The sequence below is a fragment of the Carassius auratus genome, chromosome 19 (assembly GCF_003368295.1).
Source record: "Carassius auratus strain Wakin chromosome 19, ASM336829v1, whole genome shotgun sequence".
Lineage (NCBI taxonomy): Eukaryota > Metazoa > Chordata > Actinopteri > Cypriniformes > Cyprinidae > Carassius > Carassius auratus.
The window spans coordinates 4229851-4251128 of record NC_039261.1 but is presented as its reverse complement, the minus strand read 5'-3'; the positions used below and the strand labels follow the sequence as shown (position 1 = coordinate 4251128).

At 38.0% G+C, this 21278-nt stretch overlaps 1 protein-coding gene across 2 annotated transcripts in view; it reads left to right on the top strand.

The window, feature by feature from the left end:
- Nucleotides 1–21278, top strand: part of zfpm2b (zinc finger protein, FOG family member 2b) — a 56203-nt gene that overhangs the window by 18104 nt on the left and 16821 nt on the right. For both annotated transcript variants that reach the window (XM_026288428.1, XM_026288426.1), the window contains exons 4-5: nucleotides 7410–7534; nucleotides 10461–10557. In XM_026288428.1, coding sequence (XP_026144213.1) covers nucleotides 7410–7534; nucleotides 10461–10557 — 222 coding nt within the window. The remainder of the gene's footprint in view (nucleotides 1–7409; nucleotides 7535–10460; nucleotides 10558–21278) is intronic.

Genomic DNA, 21278 nt, shown 5'->3' with positions numbered 1-21278 from the left:
GAAAGGTGCAGCTGAATGATGTACTGTAATAAGCCTTGTCCTCTTTAAAAGCATGAAATCTGATAACGTAATAATGGCATTTTGGGAGGCGTTTATCATGCGTTTCACACTAGATTTACACAATACAGCCACTAGTGCCAAACTGAGCTGACTTGCCTCCGATCTTCATATCTGATATCACAGCACACTGATATTCACGCTCTTTGTTTTGCTATCTATCTCTGGATTTCTCTTTCTCTCCCTCCAGTCGTCTGAATAAACATGATTAGTTCGGTTACAGACTCATTCGAACAATAATGAGGCACAGTGTTTTCTTATCTGATCAGGAAACAGTGTTTTTGTCTTCTTTGAATGGTTCAGGTCTCACTTTGCCAAGCCAATAGACACAGAATATCTGGAATTGGTGTTTTTTTTGTGTGTCATATCTGGGATCTGACACATATTTTGTGGATGCTTTACCCCGTACACCTCTAAAACAATCTGTGCATACTGTAAACTGCCTTTTAAAAGTCTCTTATGCTCACTAAGTCTGCAAAAAACAATAAAAACAGTGACATGCTATCACAGTTTAAAAATAACTGTTTTCTATTGTAATATATTTCAAAAGTTCCTCTGATCAAAGCTGAGTTTTCAGCATCATTACTGCAGTCTTCAATGTCACATGATCCTTCAAAAATCATTGCTGCTCAAGAAATATGATTATTATCAATGTTGAAAACAGTTGTGCTGTTGCATATTTTAGTGAAAACTATAATAAAGTTCATTGATGAATAGAAAGTTCAAAAGAAATAGAAATCGTTACTGTCACTTTTGATCAATTACATGCATCCCTGTTGAATAAAAGTATTAGTTTCTCTTAAAAAAAAACCCTCTCTTGAAATCCTTGAATGCTAATGTATGTTTCTTGAGAAATAAAGCGTATTAACATTTGTTAATAACAGCGGTATCACTGTAAAAATGTAAAACATAAAGAAGCGATGCATTGTTTGTGCAATCATTGAAAAGAGGAGGCAGATATGCTAGTTATCTGAATGCATTTCACTTTTAAATTCATAGAGGAGAGTCTTGCTTGCTAGAGTAGCACAGTAATCTTATTTGTATATTCATTTACACCATGCATCTTAATGGGAAACCAATACTGTAGCAACACATTTTCAACGCATATCACACTCAATCTGTACAGCAAGCAAGTGTCGTGACACAACAAAACAAAGGGTGCTTGAACACTAGAGAAAACCTGCCCTAATTATGAAATCCATCTTGTTTTGTTGATTTTAGTGAGAGTGATGTAGTTTCATCGCTTCACACTCTTTTTTGTTTTGTTTTGTGACCCTCATAACCTGCCGGATCCGTCACTGGTCCTTGTTTCTGGACCTCATCGTTTACGAATTAAAGCATTGCCTGGAACGACTTTCAATATCTCAAATTGAATTAGCATCTGCAGTCATAACTTCCCTATGAATATTGCAGCGGAAACGGCAGTGATTGTCAAGAAGAGAGTGAGAGATGTACGCGAGGAGCCAGATTCTGTCCGAGGCCCCTCAGAACAAGGCTGGATGGAGTGAGGGATTTTAATGGATTAGAGAAATCCCTGGAACAATGTGAAATCATTACAGCCGCAGTCGACATCAAAGTCCCACTGATTGAGCCCCCTAAAGCCTTTCCACACAGGGAGCGGGAACGCAGCGGAGAACATGCAAACCAGAGCCGAGAGCAGCTGACCACTGCGCTCACATCCAACCGAGAGAGAGAGACATTTAGACAGAGCATCATGGGAAACGAACCGAATCAAACTGAGGGAATTCATTATCTGAGTGGCCTCCGTGTTTCAGATCGGTTAGGCAGATACTCTCAACCCTGAGCTCAGCACAAAACAAACGATATGTTTTATATGTGGCAGGTTTTGGCATCCCTCAAACAAGCATAAATCACAGTAATGCACTTAAGAGTGAAGACATTTCACCAGATAAACAGTCAGATACTTTATACATTATACACGTTAGCGTGAGACAGGAGTGATAAAATGACTCACTTACCTTGTCTAAATACAATATTTCTGTTTCCTTACCTTAGTAATAACAGTAAATTATGCATAACCAACTATCCTTAAACTAACCCCAACCCTATATTAAGGACATGTTGTAAATTAATATTACCCGGTACTTAATTATACACTGTAATTACACTGTAACAATGGCACCATGAAAGAAAGCAACCTGAATTTTTTAATTTGAAAAATATTGAAATAAAAAAGAAAGGTGCAAGAATTGTTCACAATGAGAAGATGCATAGAAAATTGGTCATTTTCATTATAAGTTGTCTAAATCATTATTTTGCCATTGTGTTACTGTTATAAATAAATACATAAGTAAAATTAATTTGGTTTAGCTTAAAAAAAAGGTTAATTTAATTAAAGAAAATGATTGTTTTAGAATCTCAATATGTTAATTTAGCTTACAAGTTCATTTGACAAAATAAAAAAAAAGGTTGGGAGAATAAATTATGAAAATATTTTTACAGTTTATGTGGGAAAAAGGCAGGTTAAAATAAACTGTTACCAAATGCTACTTAAACCCAACCTTAAACCCCGCCTCTTTCCTTCAATTGACTGCAAGTTTGCATTCAGATCTGCTTCCATCCAATCAACGACCTGTTTAGAATTAAGCCCCGCCCTACACTTTTATCAGTTTAGTTTACTCATAGGAAAAGATCAGTTGTTGCTACTTGTTTCATTGCGACTTTATGCCAAACAAAATTTGTCTGTCTGTTTTTTAAAACTCAAGTCAAAATAGTTTTCTGAGGTAACCTAAAAACAGACAAACAGAAATAACTTAAAAGTTACACGTGACCTTTCTGTAGCTACACTTCTTCCCCGTTAGACAGCATTCGGTGCAAAAACCGTCCCGAGCCGCGAGATTTGTGACTGTGTGACAAAAGTTTCAGTGCTCCTCTTGACCCTCCTCTGACGGACACAATGAGGCTCATTCTTACGCCTGTCCCTCCTCACGCCTGCAGGAGGGGGCTGTCAGCCGAATTAAAATACCACGTAATAATAATAATAATATAAATAAAGACATTGATAAAAGGGCTAATCTACACAAAACAAAACAGCGTGTTCCTCCCTGATTGTGTGGGTTGTTGCGGTATTCAATTAGGCCTTTTCCACTGGCATATTAATCATCTTTTCAACAAACAAGCCGGCGTTAATTAAAGCGGAGCGTGAGGATAAAGACGTGTTGCTGGATCATCACTCCGTTTATCAGCCGCGCGCACACACACCCCGCCGTTTAGCAAATCCCGCGCAGCGCTGCGAGGGGAATTTCAATGCTCTCTCTGGTTTTTGGGAGGGGAGGAGGTGGATTTCACAAGTTTCAAATGCGGAGACTGTCAGAGTGAAGCCCTCTGCCCTTCATCGCTGGGAGATGAATTTATTCGTCAGTTTTAGTCCATCTGAAAAAAAGCGCCATGAGTGTAAATCGCTTTAACCCGAAATGAGCGCGAGAAGAAGATGAAACTCTGTGCTTCTCGTTTAAGGGCCTCGACGGGGAAGAAAGTCAGATAGATACCTTTGAATGGGGTTTAATATGAATGGATGGCTGATATTAATGCATATGTTGGCGATATCTCAAATGCACATGACATTCATTACAAAAATGTTCAGAACTTCTGCCAAAACGCACATTTATTGATAAATTTACACTTGGCGACATTTATCTGTTTACATTGAGGTATACAACATTTTAAACTATTATTATTTATGTATATCGTCACAGTTCATTGTGGCAACATTTTAAATGATGGATGATGATGGATGTTCGGCTGAAATCATTAATGTAGTAATTATTGGAGAGATCTCAGATGTTTGCTACTGTAATTTACATCGCTGTAATTAACATAATAACTTCATTTACTGTTGAATTTACAGTTATATTGACATTTTGCCATTTACTTTTATAAATCGCTCAAATAATATGGACACACATTCAGTGCACAGTGCAATTTATTATTCATAAACTACATTGTAGACATTAAGTTAACAGATTTTATACAATATTTTAATCACACACACACACACACACATCTTTTGTTATTTTATATGTTATGTTCCAGGCTTATTGGCCACATCCATGAAATGCATCAAGTACAAATGTCAATGTGTAAATCACTTGTAAAACCTTTTTTTATATATATTCATCTAGACCAAAAACTGACACAAAAATATGTTCTGCATGCATTTCATAAACGAGACCCATTACATCATGTACAGAGAAGAGCCAGACTCTTGAATAAACCGCATATAACGTGTGTGTGTTGTGTGTCCGGGGCAGTCGGTGCGGTTGAACCCCGCTCATCCACGCAGCGCACTTTCCCTCCGACATCTACATCACACAATCACGCCACACTCCCACAATCCCTTTCTTCTCTGGCTGCTCGACTCCACGCACACTCAAACAGCCTGCTCACCGCGCTGAGATCTTTCTCATTCTCTCTCGGCCTTTTCCCGTCTCTCTCTCCAGGAACTCGCAGCAGAGAGAGAGGAGAGAAGTCAAAAACCCGCGACAATGTGCCAGAGAAATATCAGAGTGCCTTTTTTTTTTCACTCGTCACCCAAGCCAAAGATGGGCCGTCTCCAAATCCTGCTGCCCTATCAGACAAATTAAAGTAAATCAAGCATGAAATGAAGCAGGAGAGCCTGGAGATAAGGTCCCTTTAAGTCCCTCACAGATTAGACCACTGAGAGAGAGAGAGAGAGAGAGAGAGAGAGATGGAAGAGAGGGACAGTGTGGAGGCAGAGAGGTGCAGGAAAGGCCAGTTTGCTGGTTTCTCTGTGACAGACAGTGCTTTTGATTACTTCACTTTGGCTCTGACGTATTCCTTCAGTCATTTTTCTGATAATGACTTTTGTTGATTTTAGTGCTACTGCGTTCTGAAGCGCTTTGGAGTGTGACTACATTTTGGAGATGAAGTGTAGTTCATTGCTAGTGTCCTAATGTTCATTTGAGTCACTGAAGTGGCACAGTACAAAAACATCAAAAAATGTTCGAAAGAAAAATCCCTGCTGTAGTAGCCTTTAACATGGGTTTTCTCAAACATTGATTGGATTGTACATGACAAAATGAACCTTTTGTATTTTCTTTATACACATACTGTTGTCATTGTGAATGATCTGTGGACATTCGTTTAGAAATAAAAAATGCTTTGTAATCTTTCGTCAGAATGCAATAGCTTGCTCCGCCCCTAAAACAGCTTTCCTTTTCGGTTCATGTCAAAATGATAATATTTCACCCCATCATTTGGTACATAATGGCCAATTTCATTCCTGAGAGTTAAAACGAGTCCCATTCATCAGTCAGTGTTCATGTTGTATGTCCTGTTTCACTCAAAAATGGAAACTGTTATAATTTGCCCACCCTGGTGCCACAATTGTATGGCTTCTGTGGAACATAAAGGATGCTGTTTTGGTTCTCGTTGACTGCATGAGTGAGTTCTTATCCATCCAGTGGAATTCAATGAGAGCTGAATTGTTTGGGTACCAAGTTTCATCAAAATATCGTATTTCATGTTACACAGAAGTAAGTAGTTCATATGGGTTTGGAGCAGAATCAGAAATGAACTTTTCCGTAAGAGTTATTGATTTCCAGAGGCCTTGGGCAAAAAACACGTTATATTCTGTATATAACTACAAATGTCCATGACGTTAATCTAGTCTAGTTCAAGTTATGCAAAAACCCCTGTTATAATCACTGAGGCTGCGAAATCAATCTAAATGACATATTTTCTACATTTCGTTATTTATGATAAGAGATAACAAACCTCTTTTCAGTGCTGACTAATCTTCTGACTGGCCATCTCATTCATAAGTTGTATGTGATGGCTATAAGTAACGTTATATCACAATGCTGCAAAAAAAAAATTACAACGTGTGCTGATCTAAATATTACACGAAATGACCCTTTTTATTCATTTTCACTTTTTATTTTAATCGCGTCAGTCGTAATAGATTTAATTTAATTGTGCAGAGGGAATTTTTGCACCTATATCTTGAATTTGTGGTGCATTTTTGCCACAAGCCCCTGTTTATTTCTGACCCTGATTAGGAATGACATCAGGGTGAGTAAATGATGACATGATTTTTGGGTGAATAATCCCTTGAATCTTCGATGTAATGTAGGATTCAGATTTTAAATCCATAAAAATAATCCATAAAATTATATATATTTTGAAGAATGTTAATGCTGCTCTTTTCCATACAGTAATGTAGATGTTTACCATAAAGCAGACAAGTTTACGTCTTTATTTGCTGAAAGTTCTCATATTTTGTTAATGATTTTTTTTTTCATTTGAAAATGTTTGTTGTTTTTCTTTACTCATGCATTCATTTATTTGCAGTCAGTTACAAAGACTTATTTGATATTTGATCTGTAAAATACTGCAGAATTCATAAATGTCTAAATGTATATTTAAACCCTTTTTGAATCATGCCCTTCTGTGGTTGAAGACATCTATTAATCCAGAGAGGGGATGTGTGTGAAGGCTTAACCCTGATCTCCTGAAAGCACTGCCTCAAGATTCTCTTTATTTATCAATCCATCTGCCGGCATTTCGCATCTCCTCCTGAAACTGGATAATTTAACACGCTCCTGCACTGTTCACATCACAACTTCCAGCAGAAAGAGGCTTAATCCACCTTATCTGAAGCCCTGTCAAAGCAGTGAGCGAAAGCCTAATCAAAGAGACAGGCAGGGTCACCCGGGAGAGGGTCCGACGGATGGGTGTATGATTTCTAATTGAGGGAGACGCTCACACTAGGGCTTAGTCTGCTCATGGAGTGCTGTGGTGTTTTGGTTGAAGATCTCAGCTGGTAACCGTGTAGATGTAGGTTGAAACCCCATGAACTTTCAGCATCGTGCCCTTGAGAAGGCAATAAACCCCAGGTAGATCTTCCCTGCAATTGAAATACACATACAATATATACAATACAATACACAATATGAAAGAACACATACAAGAATACAAAAAACTGACTATGTATATATATTAGGTGGCACAATCATGTTAAGCATTGATCATAATCAGAAATGTTTCTTGAGCAGCAAATCGGTATATCAGAGTGATTTCTGAAGGATCATGTCACACTGAAGTAAAGGAGGAATGATGCTGAAAATCATAGAAATAAATTACATTTTGCAATATATTCATATAGAAGACACTTGTTTTAAATTGTAATAATATTTACAAATTTTATTAAATTTTTGTCAAACAAATGCGGGAGACTCTTCTCAAAATCTGTAATAATCACACCGTCTCCAAAAGTTTGAACTGTATTGTATTTAGTTTCTTTTAAAAAAATAATAAAAATCATGCTGAGCTGCTGTTTGGGTCATAACTTGAATTTTTTGTTTTCTAAGGGGAGCTGAAAATGGTTGGTGAAGGAGGAGAGAGAAGGATTTGTTCTTGTCAGGCACTTCTGCTGGGCACCACGTGGGGTCCTTTCCCTGGGACGATCGAAGCTGCCACTGGAGGAAGTGACAAGGTGGGTTTACTTCTTAGTTATGAAGGGAAACTCGGGCAAAATGTGAACATGACAACCTGATTTCCCTAGGACATCTCTGCCTAATGAATTCAGAATTCGGAATTATGAAACATAGTAAATGTTACAAATTTATTTTTCACTTCCCAAGTATGGAAACTTTGTTAATGCTACTTTGATGCATGCAATAAAAATGAACAGAAATAAAAATACGCGTCTCTGCTTGTTTAAATGACACGCTCTATATGTATTATATATATATAAAAAAGAAAGAAAAATTGGTGTGTCATTTCTAAATACAATCATTATGACGTCACTTAACATACGTACTCTTGTGGTTTAGCCAACGTAATGTTTTATTTTGTATTCGGACATCACAGTAAGGCATAGACGGACCAATTGAGAGGAGAGCAAGGGACAGAAGTAAAATCATTTGAACGCTTTTTGTGTCCATTCTTGTGTTTGGAGGCCTCTGAGAAGGCGGTTGTGTTCTGGAGTGTGTGTGTGTGTGTGTCGGGTAATCTGTGCCCGTGGCAGGTTTACCCTGTGAAGCGGCCTGGTATCGCAGGCCCATTGTTGTTGCTCCTGTCAGAGCGGGGAGAGGCCGATGGAGGCCTGCGCTGGCCTGATAAGAGGAAAGAGGATTCAGCCGAGAGAGAGTGACTCAAGGAGACTTGAGTGCTGTGTAGACTCTGTCTCTCTCGTGAAGTATTCCCACACAGTCAGAGCCACGCAAGCCTCTCTCTTTCTGACGCTTCATTCTGAAGGCGAGGCTTTAAAAACGGACACCATACGTTCTGTAAGTGAGCAGGCGGGTCGCACCAGGAAGGTAAACAAAGTATGCACAACGTCTTTTTGCTTCTCATGGGTTTTTACGAGGCAGTCATCACTGTTAATATGACTCAAACTTAAAGGAACAGTTCACCTCCAAATGAACATACTGTCATCACTGTCGATCCTCATCTTCAGAACACAAGTGAAGATATTTTTAGTTATATTTGAGAGTCTCTACTTGCATTGAGCGAGGAACCCAGGTGAGCAACCAGAATAGCAACCAATTTATTATTATTAAAATACGCTAGAATAATAATATTTTTTTTTTATTTGGTAACACTTTTCATAAAGCCTTTATGTATCATGCATTCTAAAGATATCCTTGATGTACGTGATTATGCATTATGTCTTTTTCATAAATAATTGTATTACTGATCAATAAATCGATTACTGATCACACTGATCAATTAATCACAATAAGATCAAGAACATTTATGAAGCACACAGTCAAGTTGAATTTCACTTGCACCATTATTTCTGGGAACATTTTTTCACAAATAAATACATTATTTAATAATGCATCTTTTTTTTCTTTCTTTTTTTGTTACTGTGCACAGATTTATGAAGAGTTGTCTTAGTGTTATAGTATCCCAGCCTCAAGAATGCTGTAGAATTGTTTTTTTTTTTTTTTTTTTTTGAAGAGAAATGGAGAATGCTTTACAAGAAAGTACTGATATTTCTTGTTTTTAAGTTTGATTCAGTGTTATTCCCTGACAGGACTTATTATCTTATGGCCTTTTAGAAATAGAGAGTGATACATAGCAGACTTTTAACAAGCCTACTTATTACAGAAATTATGTACTTTAAAAGAATAAAGTGTGAACGTAATGTCATGTTTAATGCAAGCATTTCAATTAAATGTTTTACATTATAGTTTAAATTATTATAGTTTAAATTTCTGTCAATTGAAATTGGCTGAAATTTAGTCATTTTAACCCACTAAAGGACATCTAGATATGTTAATTCATAATTATATTGTTTTTGGAATATGATTTATGACATTATCATAACTAACTAAAATATAATGTCATTTCTATTGAAAAATGCATGTCATGTATTTATATTTCAAAAAAAAAAAATCTTGAAACTTTCTTGTTTGTAAATGACAGTTTTATACTGTAAAATATACATTTGTTCTGTAAATGTTTACAGTTTTTCTGTATTATTATTATTATTATTATTATTATTATTCAAATAACCATGTTTGGCAAAATTGTTTTGTAAAAACTACTTTTTTCTTTGTTTGTTTTTTACAGCGTAAATACATCTTTGTAATGATGAAGTTGCTATTTACAAAACTAAAGATTATTAACGATTTGTATTTAAAAATAATAGGCATTTGGCATTATTACAGAGTGTACTTAAGCGTATTAAGAAACAATCATATAAGTGAACTCTCAAGTTGTCTTTATTTTATTAAAATTATATATTCTACAAGCAAAGCTTTTTTTATATATGCTTTTAAGATTCAAAATACATTACAAGTGCATATTCAGTACAGTTAAGTGCACTTCTTTTTCTCAAGGGTATATTGTGCAACATTACAGATATCACACAATTGTGTGAGCATGCTTTTATTTATTTTTTAAACAGAAATAGGCACTTAATTCAGTCATTCTGTTTTCAGTTATGAAATCAAATCCTTTTGAAACGCATGCAAGCTTTTGAAATTCCTTGTGTGTGTGAGTGTGATGCTTTGATAGAGGGCACAATGTGTCTAAAGATCAATGCTCAGTATCCGCTTCTTCTGTCTCCATGTCCATGCCGCTCCATTCTGCATCCCAGAGCTCCCAAAGGATGAGATCTGATCAGGTGAAACATTCAGAGGCTCTCTGACAATGCAGCCATTCAGAGGGCGAACGGGACGGGGTGTGGCCTGCTCGCCCCTCTCCTCACACACATACGTGGAGATATAGTCTTTGGAAATGACACATTCATGGTTGAAGTTGTTTAAACAAGCTCACTTAGACACTGGATAGCTAATCTGAGTCTGTTCGCTGACACTCTGATTAAAGTTTTGTGTTGGAGGCTGTGGTCAGTCGCTGTACGTGTTCTGATGTGGAGGAGACTGAGGTGTGTGTGTTTTGTGCCGCAGGTTTCGCTGGGGCTGAATGGAGGTCCTCGCTGGCTGCTGGACATGATGTGGGTCAGTGCAGAGGACGGGAAGAGCAACTGCGCCGTGTACAGCAAAGGTGAGAGTTTATTCTTCTGTCAGGCTTCTGTGCTTGAGACAGTGTGTTATTGAACGGGGTGATAAAGACCCTGTGAAACGGCTGGACAAGCACAGATCAGAAGGATATCCATCAGGAGAGATGACTGTGATGAATACAAACTGTGTTTAAAGGCATGATTCTGTTTGTGTGTTTTGGGTCATTCATGGGGCATGGCTTGCCTCGGTCGGTTTGTGTTTCTGCTTTAGAGTGGGTGGGATTGATCACATGTCGTTATTGTTGCACCGCTTCTACTGCCGCGACATCGCTGACTCCGCTCCTCTGCTGTCACCGAGAGGAACGTCTGTACTTCCTCAACAGATGATGAAAAGAACTATTTTCTTGGATGTTAAAAAAAGGTGTGCACGTTCAAAACATTTGCATTTGCTCCTTCGCTGGCGGTGCTGATTTAAATCTAGCGGCAAGTACATGTTAAATTGATCAAAAGTGATAGTTGTGTGTGTGTGTGTGTGTGTGTGTGTGTGTGTGTGTGTGTGTGTGTGTGTGTGTGTGTGTGCAACCCTCTACGCACACCTTGGCGATATAATCGCCATTGGCTAGTAAATTTTTCAGTTTGTCGCTAGACTGATGACACACACAGACACACACACACACACACACAGACACACACACACACACACACACACACACACACACACACACACACACACACATATATATATATATATATATATATGATTCCAATCAGCTTATCTTTGTAAAATGGCACAGCTTCTTAAATCTCAGCTTCTTAATCAGTCAGTCAAGCATTATATTATGGTATTAAGCACTATTAAATGATAGAACTTTAGTGATTAGAACTAAAACTTGATAACCATGTATGAATGCATATTTTTCATTTTAACTGAGTTTAAGACTGGTGGTGATGCTTAAGATACTTTGGTCATTGAGGGTTTCTGTAAAAAAAAAAATTAAAATTGAATTGGATTGATGAGCGGCTGGGTTCATGAATATTAATCACGTTGTCTGTGTTCAGTCGAACTGATTTGCTGAAATCAAAACAGGGACGGTAATAGATGAACGCCAGCCAATGAAATTGTCATTTTTTGGGGAAGTCGTGGCCTAGTGGTTAGAGAGTTTGACTCCTAACCCTAGGGTTGTGGGTTCGAGTCTCGGGCTGGCAAAACCATGACTTAGGTGCCCTTTGAGCAAGGCGCTGAACCCCAACTGCTCCCCGGGCGCCACAGCATAAATGGCTGCCCACTGCTCCGGGTGTGTGTGTGTGTGTGTGTGTGTGTGTGTTCACTGCTCTGTGTGTGTGCACTTCGGATGGGTTAAATGCAGAGCACGAATCTTGAGTACGGGTCACCATACTTGGCTGAACGAGTGAAAATGTGCTAATCTTATAATGGCCTTGAACACACACACTGGCGAGTATAATCTAAGAATTTATTAGCCAATGGCTAACGATAGACATCATTTGGTCACATAGAGTAAAATTTAGTCGCATATGCGAGTGATTTACTCACAATGTAGAGGGTTGGAGTGTGTATGTGTGTGTGTGTGTGTGTGTGTGTTCAACAATTTCATGTCTCAATGCTTCAAAACACACACACACACACTTTAAAATATCTAAAAATGTCAACCCTTATAAAATCTCTAGTAACTCCAAACCTTTGAACAGTACATATATCTGTGTTTTTATTTTGGGAAGGATGTTCCTCATCATCACATTTGAAGGTCCGTGGCATCATCAAGTTAAAAACCTCCTGCACTGAATATATTAATTACATATATATGAACATATTCAGACGTCCTCGAAGCTTTAGCACACATGGACTGAAAGCCACAGCTCAACTCTTCATTTCGATTTCAAGGAGTCTTAAACATGTACAGTGAATCTAAAAAAACAAAAAAACCATGTGCCCTTTTCAGAGATAGAGCCATGGCCCCGTTTTTAACCAACAGAAGAAAAAGTGAGGGGTAATAACTTACCATTCCACGAACAAATGCTCAATGTTTAAAGAGCAGAAAGATAACTCTTTGTTGCTGGCGCTCGCGCTCCTTGACTAAAAGTGATATTTCTGCTAAAGTGCTCCAGTTTTTTATTATCAGCAGGGGCTTAATTGATTAATCTACTTACAGTACATGTGTAAGTTCACCAGAGAACAATCCCTTCTCCGGTCTGTAAAAAGACTTGAGGAAATGAAAGACTTAAAGGCCTTTATCGCACTTATCTGAGAACACAGAGAAATGGAATAATGGTTGAACATCTCCAGCAAAGTCAAATTCCATTATCAGTGTATTGAAACAGCTCCGCCCCCCGGAGGAGTCCCCGCTCTGCTCCGCCAGCGCCCGCGCGGCACAGCGATTGTGTTTAATTAAAAGACAACACTGATGAACTGAAGGGCTTTCAGCGGAGAAGTTATTAAGGAACTGAAAGGGGGTCGGGATCGATTAGTCTCCGGTCTACTGTACTCCAGATTGCAGAGTTAGCTCTCCCAGTCTTGAGTGAGGATCCTACACTGTCTGCAGAGGATGTTTTCACTTGTGTGACCCTGGAGCTCAAAACCACCCTTAAGTGCTGCATGGGGGATATATGTAGCAATAGTCAAAAATACATTGTAGGGGTCAAAATTATCAATGTTCTTTTATGGCAAAAATCATTAGGATATTGAGTAAAGCTCATGTTTCATGAAGATATGTTGTAGATTTCCTACCGTAAATAAATAAAAAAGTAATTTTTGATTCGTAATATGTATTGCTAATAACTTAAATTGCACAACTTTAAAGGTGTTTTTTTTTTCCTCAGATTCCAGATTTTCAAATACCATATTTTCCGGACTATAAATCGCACTTTTTTTCATAGTTTGGCTGGTCCTGCGACTTATAGTCAGGTGTGACTTATCAAAATTAATTTGACATGAACCAAGAGAAATGAACCTAGAGAAATGCACCAATAGAAAACATTACCGTCTCCAGCCGACAGAGGGCGCTCTATGCTGCTCGGTGCTCCTGTAGTCTACACTGAAAACATAGAGCGCCCTCTCGCTGCTGTAAACGTTAATGTTTTCTCTTGGTGCTTGGTTCTAAATAAATGCGACTTATAGTCCAGTGCGACTTATATATGTTTTTTTCCTCATCATGACGTATTTTGGGACTGATGCGACTTATACTCAGGTGCGACTTATAGTCCGAAAAATATTGTAGTTGTATCTCAGCCAAATATTGTCCTATCCTAACCATGCATCAATGCAAAGATTATTTGCCTGCTTGGTCCATACCCAAGTATCTGGTCTGTTTTGGCATTATTTGGCTCTGAGGCCCTCTCTTAAATTCATGGGGCCTGGACGAAACTGTTATGTGTTGGTTGGGTATTGACACGGAATTCACAAATCAATTTAATTCCTATACATACGTTTTTGATTAGATTCTGATTTGATATTGTTTATTTTGTTTGTGTGTGTGTGTGTGTGTGTGTATATGTATATATTTGTGGATTATTATAATATTATAATATTAAAGTTTTTTTTAGGTAATTCCTGAGGTAAATGTAGCGTTATGTGAAATTTGCAATATTTTTTCTGTGGTTGACAAACTGATTGAGCGATTAAATCATGATACATTTTATTAAGTTATACCGGTTTCTAATGTTCATTCATATTTATTTCATGCTGTAACTAGTATTATAGGTGCTGTAACTAAAACTACTATAATATGTTTGCAGAAACATGATAAGTTAGCATATTGGTTTATCTGAAAAACAATGCTGCAGTCAGTTATTCTTCTTTGAAAATATGTGTCCGGCCGGAATGTCTGTCTCTGTTTTGGTTTCTGAAACCTGCCCACTGCCAGTTTACCCAACTGTATTTCAGCACCCCGGGTTGCCAGTTGGCCAAAAAACCACAGTATATTTTGTCTCATTTATCATCAAGTGCGCTCGTTCATGTTGGTGTCATCAATCTGGCAACCTGTGTGTCAAGTCTGAGGAGGTGGACCGGGTGAAAAAAAACTCTCCAATATTTTGAATTTGGACTGCAATACCTAGTTCAACCACTCGGTGTCAATCCTACATACAGCACCTTTATAGTAGAAGATATGACCTTTTCTTGTGAGATAGCTACAGCGATCTGTTTAAAGAGCTTCAAAACATTATTTATTGTTGGAATGTGGTCATAAAATTGATAGACTTGATTTTAAAAAAAAAAACAAAAAAAAAACAAAGCACAAAACTTATTGGGATTATTGGATGTTATAAGTGCTTTTAAATAAATAATCGCGATTAATCACATTTAAAATAAAAGTTTTTGTTTACATTTATATATTTGTGTACTGTGTATATTTATTATGTTTATAATGTATAAATACAAACACATGCATATACATATTTAAGAAAAAGATGTTGTTTATATATTACATATATTTATATATTAAATATAAATACATGTACATGTTAATATTTTCTAAATATATACTGTATGTGTTGTGTGTGTGTGTATATCTATACACAGTACACACACAAATATTATGCAAACAAAACTTTTATTTCGGATGCGACTAATTGTGATTAATCATTTGACAGCACTAGATTATACCCAACTCTAGTTTGGAATGACATGAGGGTCAGCAATTAACAACAACATTTTCATTTTTGGGTGAACTGTCCCTTTAAGTTGATATGCCTTCAATTATAGACCAGTGTGCAATTCATTCAAGAAGGTTGTGCTAGTTTTCTGCAGTACTGGTGATGATGATATAATAATAAACAATCACTGTCAAAGTTGTAAACACAACAGCAGTCTTCATCTGTCATAAGGTTTGGCTTTGTTTCCAGGTGGACCGTTAGAAAACCCATACCGGTTGACCGTGTATTTGGGGCAATGTGTCCCCATGAGGGTCTATCGTGGTTCTGGACTGGTGTTTTCTGTAACGGCGTATGTGTCGTTGAGTCGTCTGAAATGAAATGTTGCGTCGATTGCATTCGGCACACGGCTCATGAACTGATGAGTTCCAGCGAAGAGGGCAGTCGAATTCTTAAGCGTGTGTTTTATATGTGCTCTCGATCCTGTCAGAGGGCTTTTGGCTTATCTTGAGTGAATGTCGAGGCTGGAAATGTCAGGCACAGGCAGAAGAAAATCTGAGATTATGAAGCTGCTGGATGTTGTCATGGGGTTGTGATGCGTCATAAATCCTGGTTTGATGGCAGTGGATGTCTGGATCAGGAGGGACACGGCTTAAGGACTGCAGAGACTCTGAACAGGAAAGAGGTTTATTCTGGTCATTAGACGATGTAGACCTCTTCTTTTGATTTATCATCCTCAAGATTCTCGCTCTGCTCCCTTCATATTTCATGCTGGCTCTCGCGGTCTCATTTCTTGATGGACTGATATCTGACAGGCTTATGGCCGTCTGTGATGGGAAGGAGCAGCTCTGTTAAGGTGAATCTGGGGTCAGCAGAAAGAAAAAAAGCCCTGGCACACCGCAGCAAGAGGAAAGGATGGCCGTTGGCTTATCACTTGTAGTTTCCTGTGATAGTATTAGTGGATAGTAGCCAGAAAGTCTTGTGGGACATTTGTAATGCTGCTTTAATGCATCCGTCAATTTCCATATAATAAATGCTGATGCAGTTTCTTGGTGATTATTACAGTCTTGAATATGCCAATGATTAGCAACAACCTTAATTTTAATGCATTTTATTTTATTAATTTATTATTTTAAAAATAAACATTTTTGATAGACATTTTCTGCAAATTCTTTTGTCATGTTATTGTTTTTGAGGATCTAAAGCAGCAATAAGGCAGTATCTACCCTGGGTCTTGAGGTTCAGGGTTACAGTGTTATGTCAGAGAAATTTCAGTTTGATTCTCACTGAAGACGAAGTCGACAGAGACAAAGTTTAATTGAGTTTTCCTGAAACCAATCGGGAGTTTTGCTAGAAGGTAGAAAAGCAGAAGCAAGTAATCCTCTTCCCACTGAGGCGCTCGCTTGAGGGGTATCTCTCCTCCCTTTCTCCCAATCTCTCCCTCCCTGCGTCCCTCCCACCCTCTCTCCGGCTCTATCCCATTACCTGGAAAAAAGCAGAGGGTCCCAAGCCACAGTACTGAATACCCCAAGATAAAAGTAAAACATTTCCTTCTGAGATGTGTTTTTCTTGAAGCTGCAGTTGTTTTTCCGTCACAGATCTGAGTGTCTCAGCGGTGTGACTCTGTAGGGTCGTAAGTGTCAGCTGGAGGATACTCCACTGAGCAGCAGACATCTTCCCAGCGTGAACGCAGTGACGATCTACTGGGAGAAATAACAAAGTGATTTGCATAGGATGTCATTCATCGACCGTAATCCCCAGTGAGGCCCGGCAGTGTCCTGTTGTGTGTCTAACAGCTCCTGAGAAGGAGAAGGTGACGGACGAGTGGAAGAGCGCAGCTGCTTATTTACCACAAGTACACAGATCTGAGAAAAAAACTCAAATCGGAAATCTAACTTGCAACGTTTACGTTTGCAGTAATCTTATGTTTACATTTAGCCTGTTCACCTGTTTTATTAGCATTTGTATTTATTAACTATTTTGTGAACCTTATAGCCTTTACATATATATTTACTGTTCACCAATTATGTTAACAATTATTTTACATGTACATCATTTAACTATTTTGTTAATGTTTTTTTTACATTTCCCTTTACATTTGCCTTTAAATTAATCTACTTCTACATTTAGTCATTTGAGTAGCATTTACCTTTAGATTTGCCTTTGTTTACCTATTTTGTTTAATGTTTACACTTGAAGTCTGTGATTTTGTTTACATATTTGCCTTTGGTTACTCATTTTGTTAATGTTTGCTATTTTGTTGATGTTTCTCTTTGCATTTGAATTAGTTTGCCAATTTTGTTGATATTTACACTTATATTTATGTACATATTTTTATGTTTTCCCTTTCATATACCTTTGTGTGGTTTTATCAATAATTTAGATTACTTTTATTATTAATAATAATAATAATTTTTTTTATTAACGTTTACCTTAATATTTGCCTTTACATGCATATGTTTCATCTAACCACATTGTAAATGTTGATCTTTGCATACGCACAAATTTACACAATTATTTTGCTAATGGTCCCTTTTACATGGATTTGTTTACTTATTTTGTTAATGTTTACATGTATGTTTTCTTTTCCCTTTAGATTTGCTTTTGCGTTAGCCTTTGTTTACCTGTATTGGTGATGTTTTCAATTTTATTTTGTTAATGTTTACACCTTTGTGTTCTTTTATGTTTACCTTTGTTGTATATTTTGTTATCAGTTACATGTTTTTTCACCTTTATGTTTGCATATTCTTTTTAAAAAGCTACCTTTATGTTCACATTTTTATTTCTTTTCTCATCTATTTTCTATTTTGCAAGCGGCATGCTTACAAGCACACATATGCTGTATGTGTATCTCAATTCACCGACACGTCAGCCAGGCAACGTATAGCACTGACGGTGCGGCACGCAGCTATTAGGGAGCTGTCACAAAGCTTAATTACACATTGGGATATGGAAATGAGTTGCTGCCTGTCAGTGCGTCTGTGATTTGAATGCTTCATATGTAACACAGAGAGACTGTCAAGAAAGACTTCAATCAGAAATGCAAAAATAACTGAGTTGAACGGCAAGCCACACTTTCCTCCGTCTTTATTAAGATCACCGCAGTATGAAAAACAGTAAGCGAGGGGGAGGGAGGATGGGAAGGGGGTCTATCTCAGGCAGAATTGATGTGGTTCTATCCATATTCATATTCAGCAGCAGCTGTTATCGCTTAAAAGGCTTTCTAATTACAACAACAAGACAAAAACTGCTTGGATACGGTCCAGACCCGCTAAATGATAAAATAAGCACTCATTCACTCTCTCGCTCACTTTCTCTCTCTCTTCCTCTCTTAATCTCCACAAAGCACCTTGGAGTCTACTCACCCAAATACATGCCAATGAACAGGGAAAGTGCCATTCGGAGATGCAGGTGTCACGTTTGATAAGAAACTTCTGGATTAAATATGCTGTGGCTAATGAGCAGCCGGGCGAGCCAGTGAGGGTGCAACCATGGGCACGATTGTTCTCCGGCTGATAACATTCTGCGGAAGAAACAGCCAAATTCCATCATTTAATAAACAGCCCCGGCCTCAATCAGAGAGAGCGCCTGGATCCCCGTGTTAAGTGGGAGACATTGCTTTTCATTATGCCAATCTCAGGGGGCTTCCATGGGGTGTGGAGGTGTGGCGACAAACAAATTGTCCCATATTTAGACCCGTTTGTTTGTGTGCATCTGTGTGTGTGTGTGGAAGAGTGTGTGTGAGAGAGAGAGAGAGAGAGAGAGAGAGAGATTTCTTGAAAGTGTTTCTCAGAGGTGCAGCTGGAGTTAAAATCTTCAACTTAACAAAGTTCTTGTTTATTTTAAGGGAATGCATCACTATTGCAGTTGCTCTTTCATTAAAAAAAAATGTGTAGGATCTACTTTGAAACAATTGAAATTGCTTGTAAATGTTGCAGATGATTATGAAGATGCATTTAGGAATATTTAAGATTACTTACTCAATCTGTCGAGATCAGACAGAAGAAAAAGCAAACACAATAGAGAGCTGTTATTGTAGAAATTAATGTTGTAATTGAAATTGACACAGACATTGTTTTTCATGTTTGATACTGTAAATTTGGCTGCTTTAAAACAATCTATAAAGTGGTTTTATAAATAAATGTGACATGACTTGACCGGAATGCCACATTGCAGATCTTGTGCAAACATGTGCACTTCTCTATGAACAGATGCTTTCTTAACTGCTGTTTTCTCACCACTGCCATTTCTGTTATGTGCTTATTTTGTTATTGAGAAGAAAACATGCAGAACAAATTAACATATTCGGTAGTTAAGGGTTCAATTCTCACTATTAACTAGTTGCTTATTAGCATGCATGTTACTAGCATAGTGGCTCTTTTTAGCACATATAAATCACAATATTTAATGCCTTACTCTGCATGATCATATTTTAATCCCTTAATCCTACACATACCTAAACTTATTAACTATTAATAAAAAGCAAATTAGGAGTTTATTGAGGCAAAAGTAATACTAAATTGTCATTTGTGATAACTGGTCCATTAAAATAGTGTAACCACATATTCAATTAACTTTCCAACATATTTTTACCCCGAAACGAAGCGCAGAAAAGGCATTCACTGGGAGTATACCAGGGCCTTAAGTGACACATCTAATTTCCTCTATCAGTAAATAACTCTGGAGGTCAAAGATTGCACTCTTCAAGGTCATTTAGATGCCATATTGAACCCTTCAGGAAAAAGGAAAGTGAGACAGACGCAGTTCTTGACCTGTCACTCATAAGGAGCTTAGTTCACCCAGCCAGTAAAATTTCACTCTCTGCCAGCATTCGCTTTAGCCGGACCAGTAGGCTAGCTGTCAGGAAGATGATTCATTTCTCAAAGCTCGTATTAAGAAATTGGAAAATAGCGGGATCATTTTTTTTGGCAGACCTGTCAAGCTACCGCCGCTCTTCGGTTTGAACCTGAAAGCCGGGGGTGTGGTGTGCTGTGGGAGAATAAACACTGACTGCACCGCCTCATGAATATACAAAAAGAGGCATAACTTCACACCCTGCTACACCCACCAGATGACTGGCCGTGCCTCACAGGAAGACACACGATGCCCCTCTGGTGTGTGTTTGATGTAGCGCAGGCCAGGAGATCAATGAGGGTGCAGGTGTGCGGGGCAGATGGTGGAGAGGTGATACCCGGGGCGCTGGCCAGGAACACAGGAGCTCCATGAGGGCGGCCCCTGAGGGAACGGAGCCGTATGACTGATGCATTCTGGGATGCAGATGTGATTTATGGAAGGGAGCAGTGAAAGTGAGCTCCCTGCTGTCTCACACACACTGCTGCGCTTGCAAGATCTCTTTATCTTATGCTGGGCGTTTTAAGACACTTTTTGTATGGTTTTCTTAGGACTTCCTCATTAAACACTGCTGGGTGAAATAAAGATGGTCTTGGCCCAAGAACCAAGTAATGTAGGTCGTTTTCTGCCATGAGTCACAGCGCTGCAGTTTAAATGTAAAAGAGAAGTCACAGCTTATTGTCCTTTTTTTTCATACTTGTAGTTTTGAAATAAGGTTAAAGAAGCACGAAGAAAGCAATGCAGAATGTTAAAACCTGGTTAACTGTATTTATGTACATTTTACAGTAATAGAAACCTTATTAAAAAAATCGCAAGGCTGTGCCACTTTCTATTTTGTGGAAATCCAGATTTTTTCAGGATTTTTTGACGTATAGCAAGTTCAAATGAACAGTATTATCTCATATACAGCATATATGAGATAATGTGTATATATATTGAAATAAGTAAAACTATTCCCAGCACTATCTGTAGCACTGACAGAAGCGAACAGTGTTTAACATAGGAGCAATCCAACTACCTTTATGAATGATCCTGTGAGACCTTGCTCTCAAAGGTGAGGACATCGCCACCTTGCGGTGAAGATGTTACTACAAGTTGAAATGTTCAGCAGCCCAGATAGGAAAACTGTGATGCTAATAATGTAAATCATTTTTAGTCTTGTCTGATGCTCAAACACTATTAAGTTTTCTTGTTTTGTTTCCAGCTTTGATGGGCAAGAAATTCATTGACAGATAGAAAATATTTGTTTGAATTCATGGGTAAAAGAGAGAGGGAAGATAGACGCTCATGCATTGCATTTAAAGCTCTC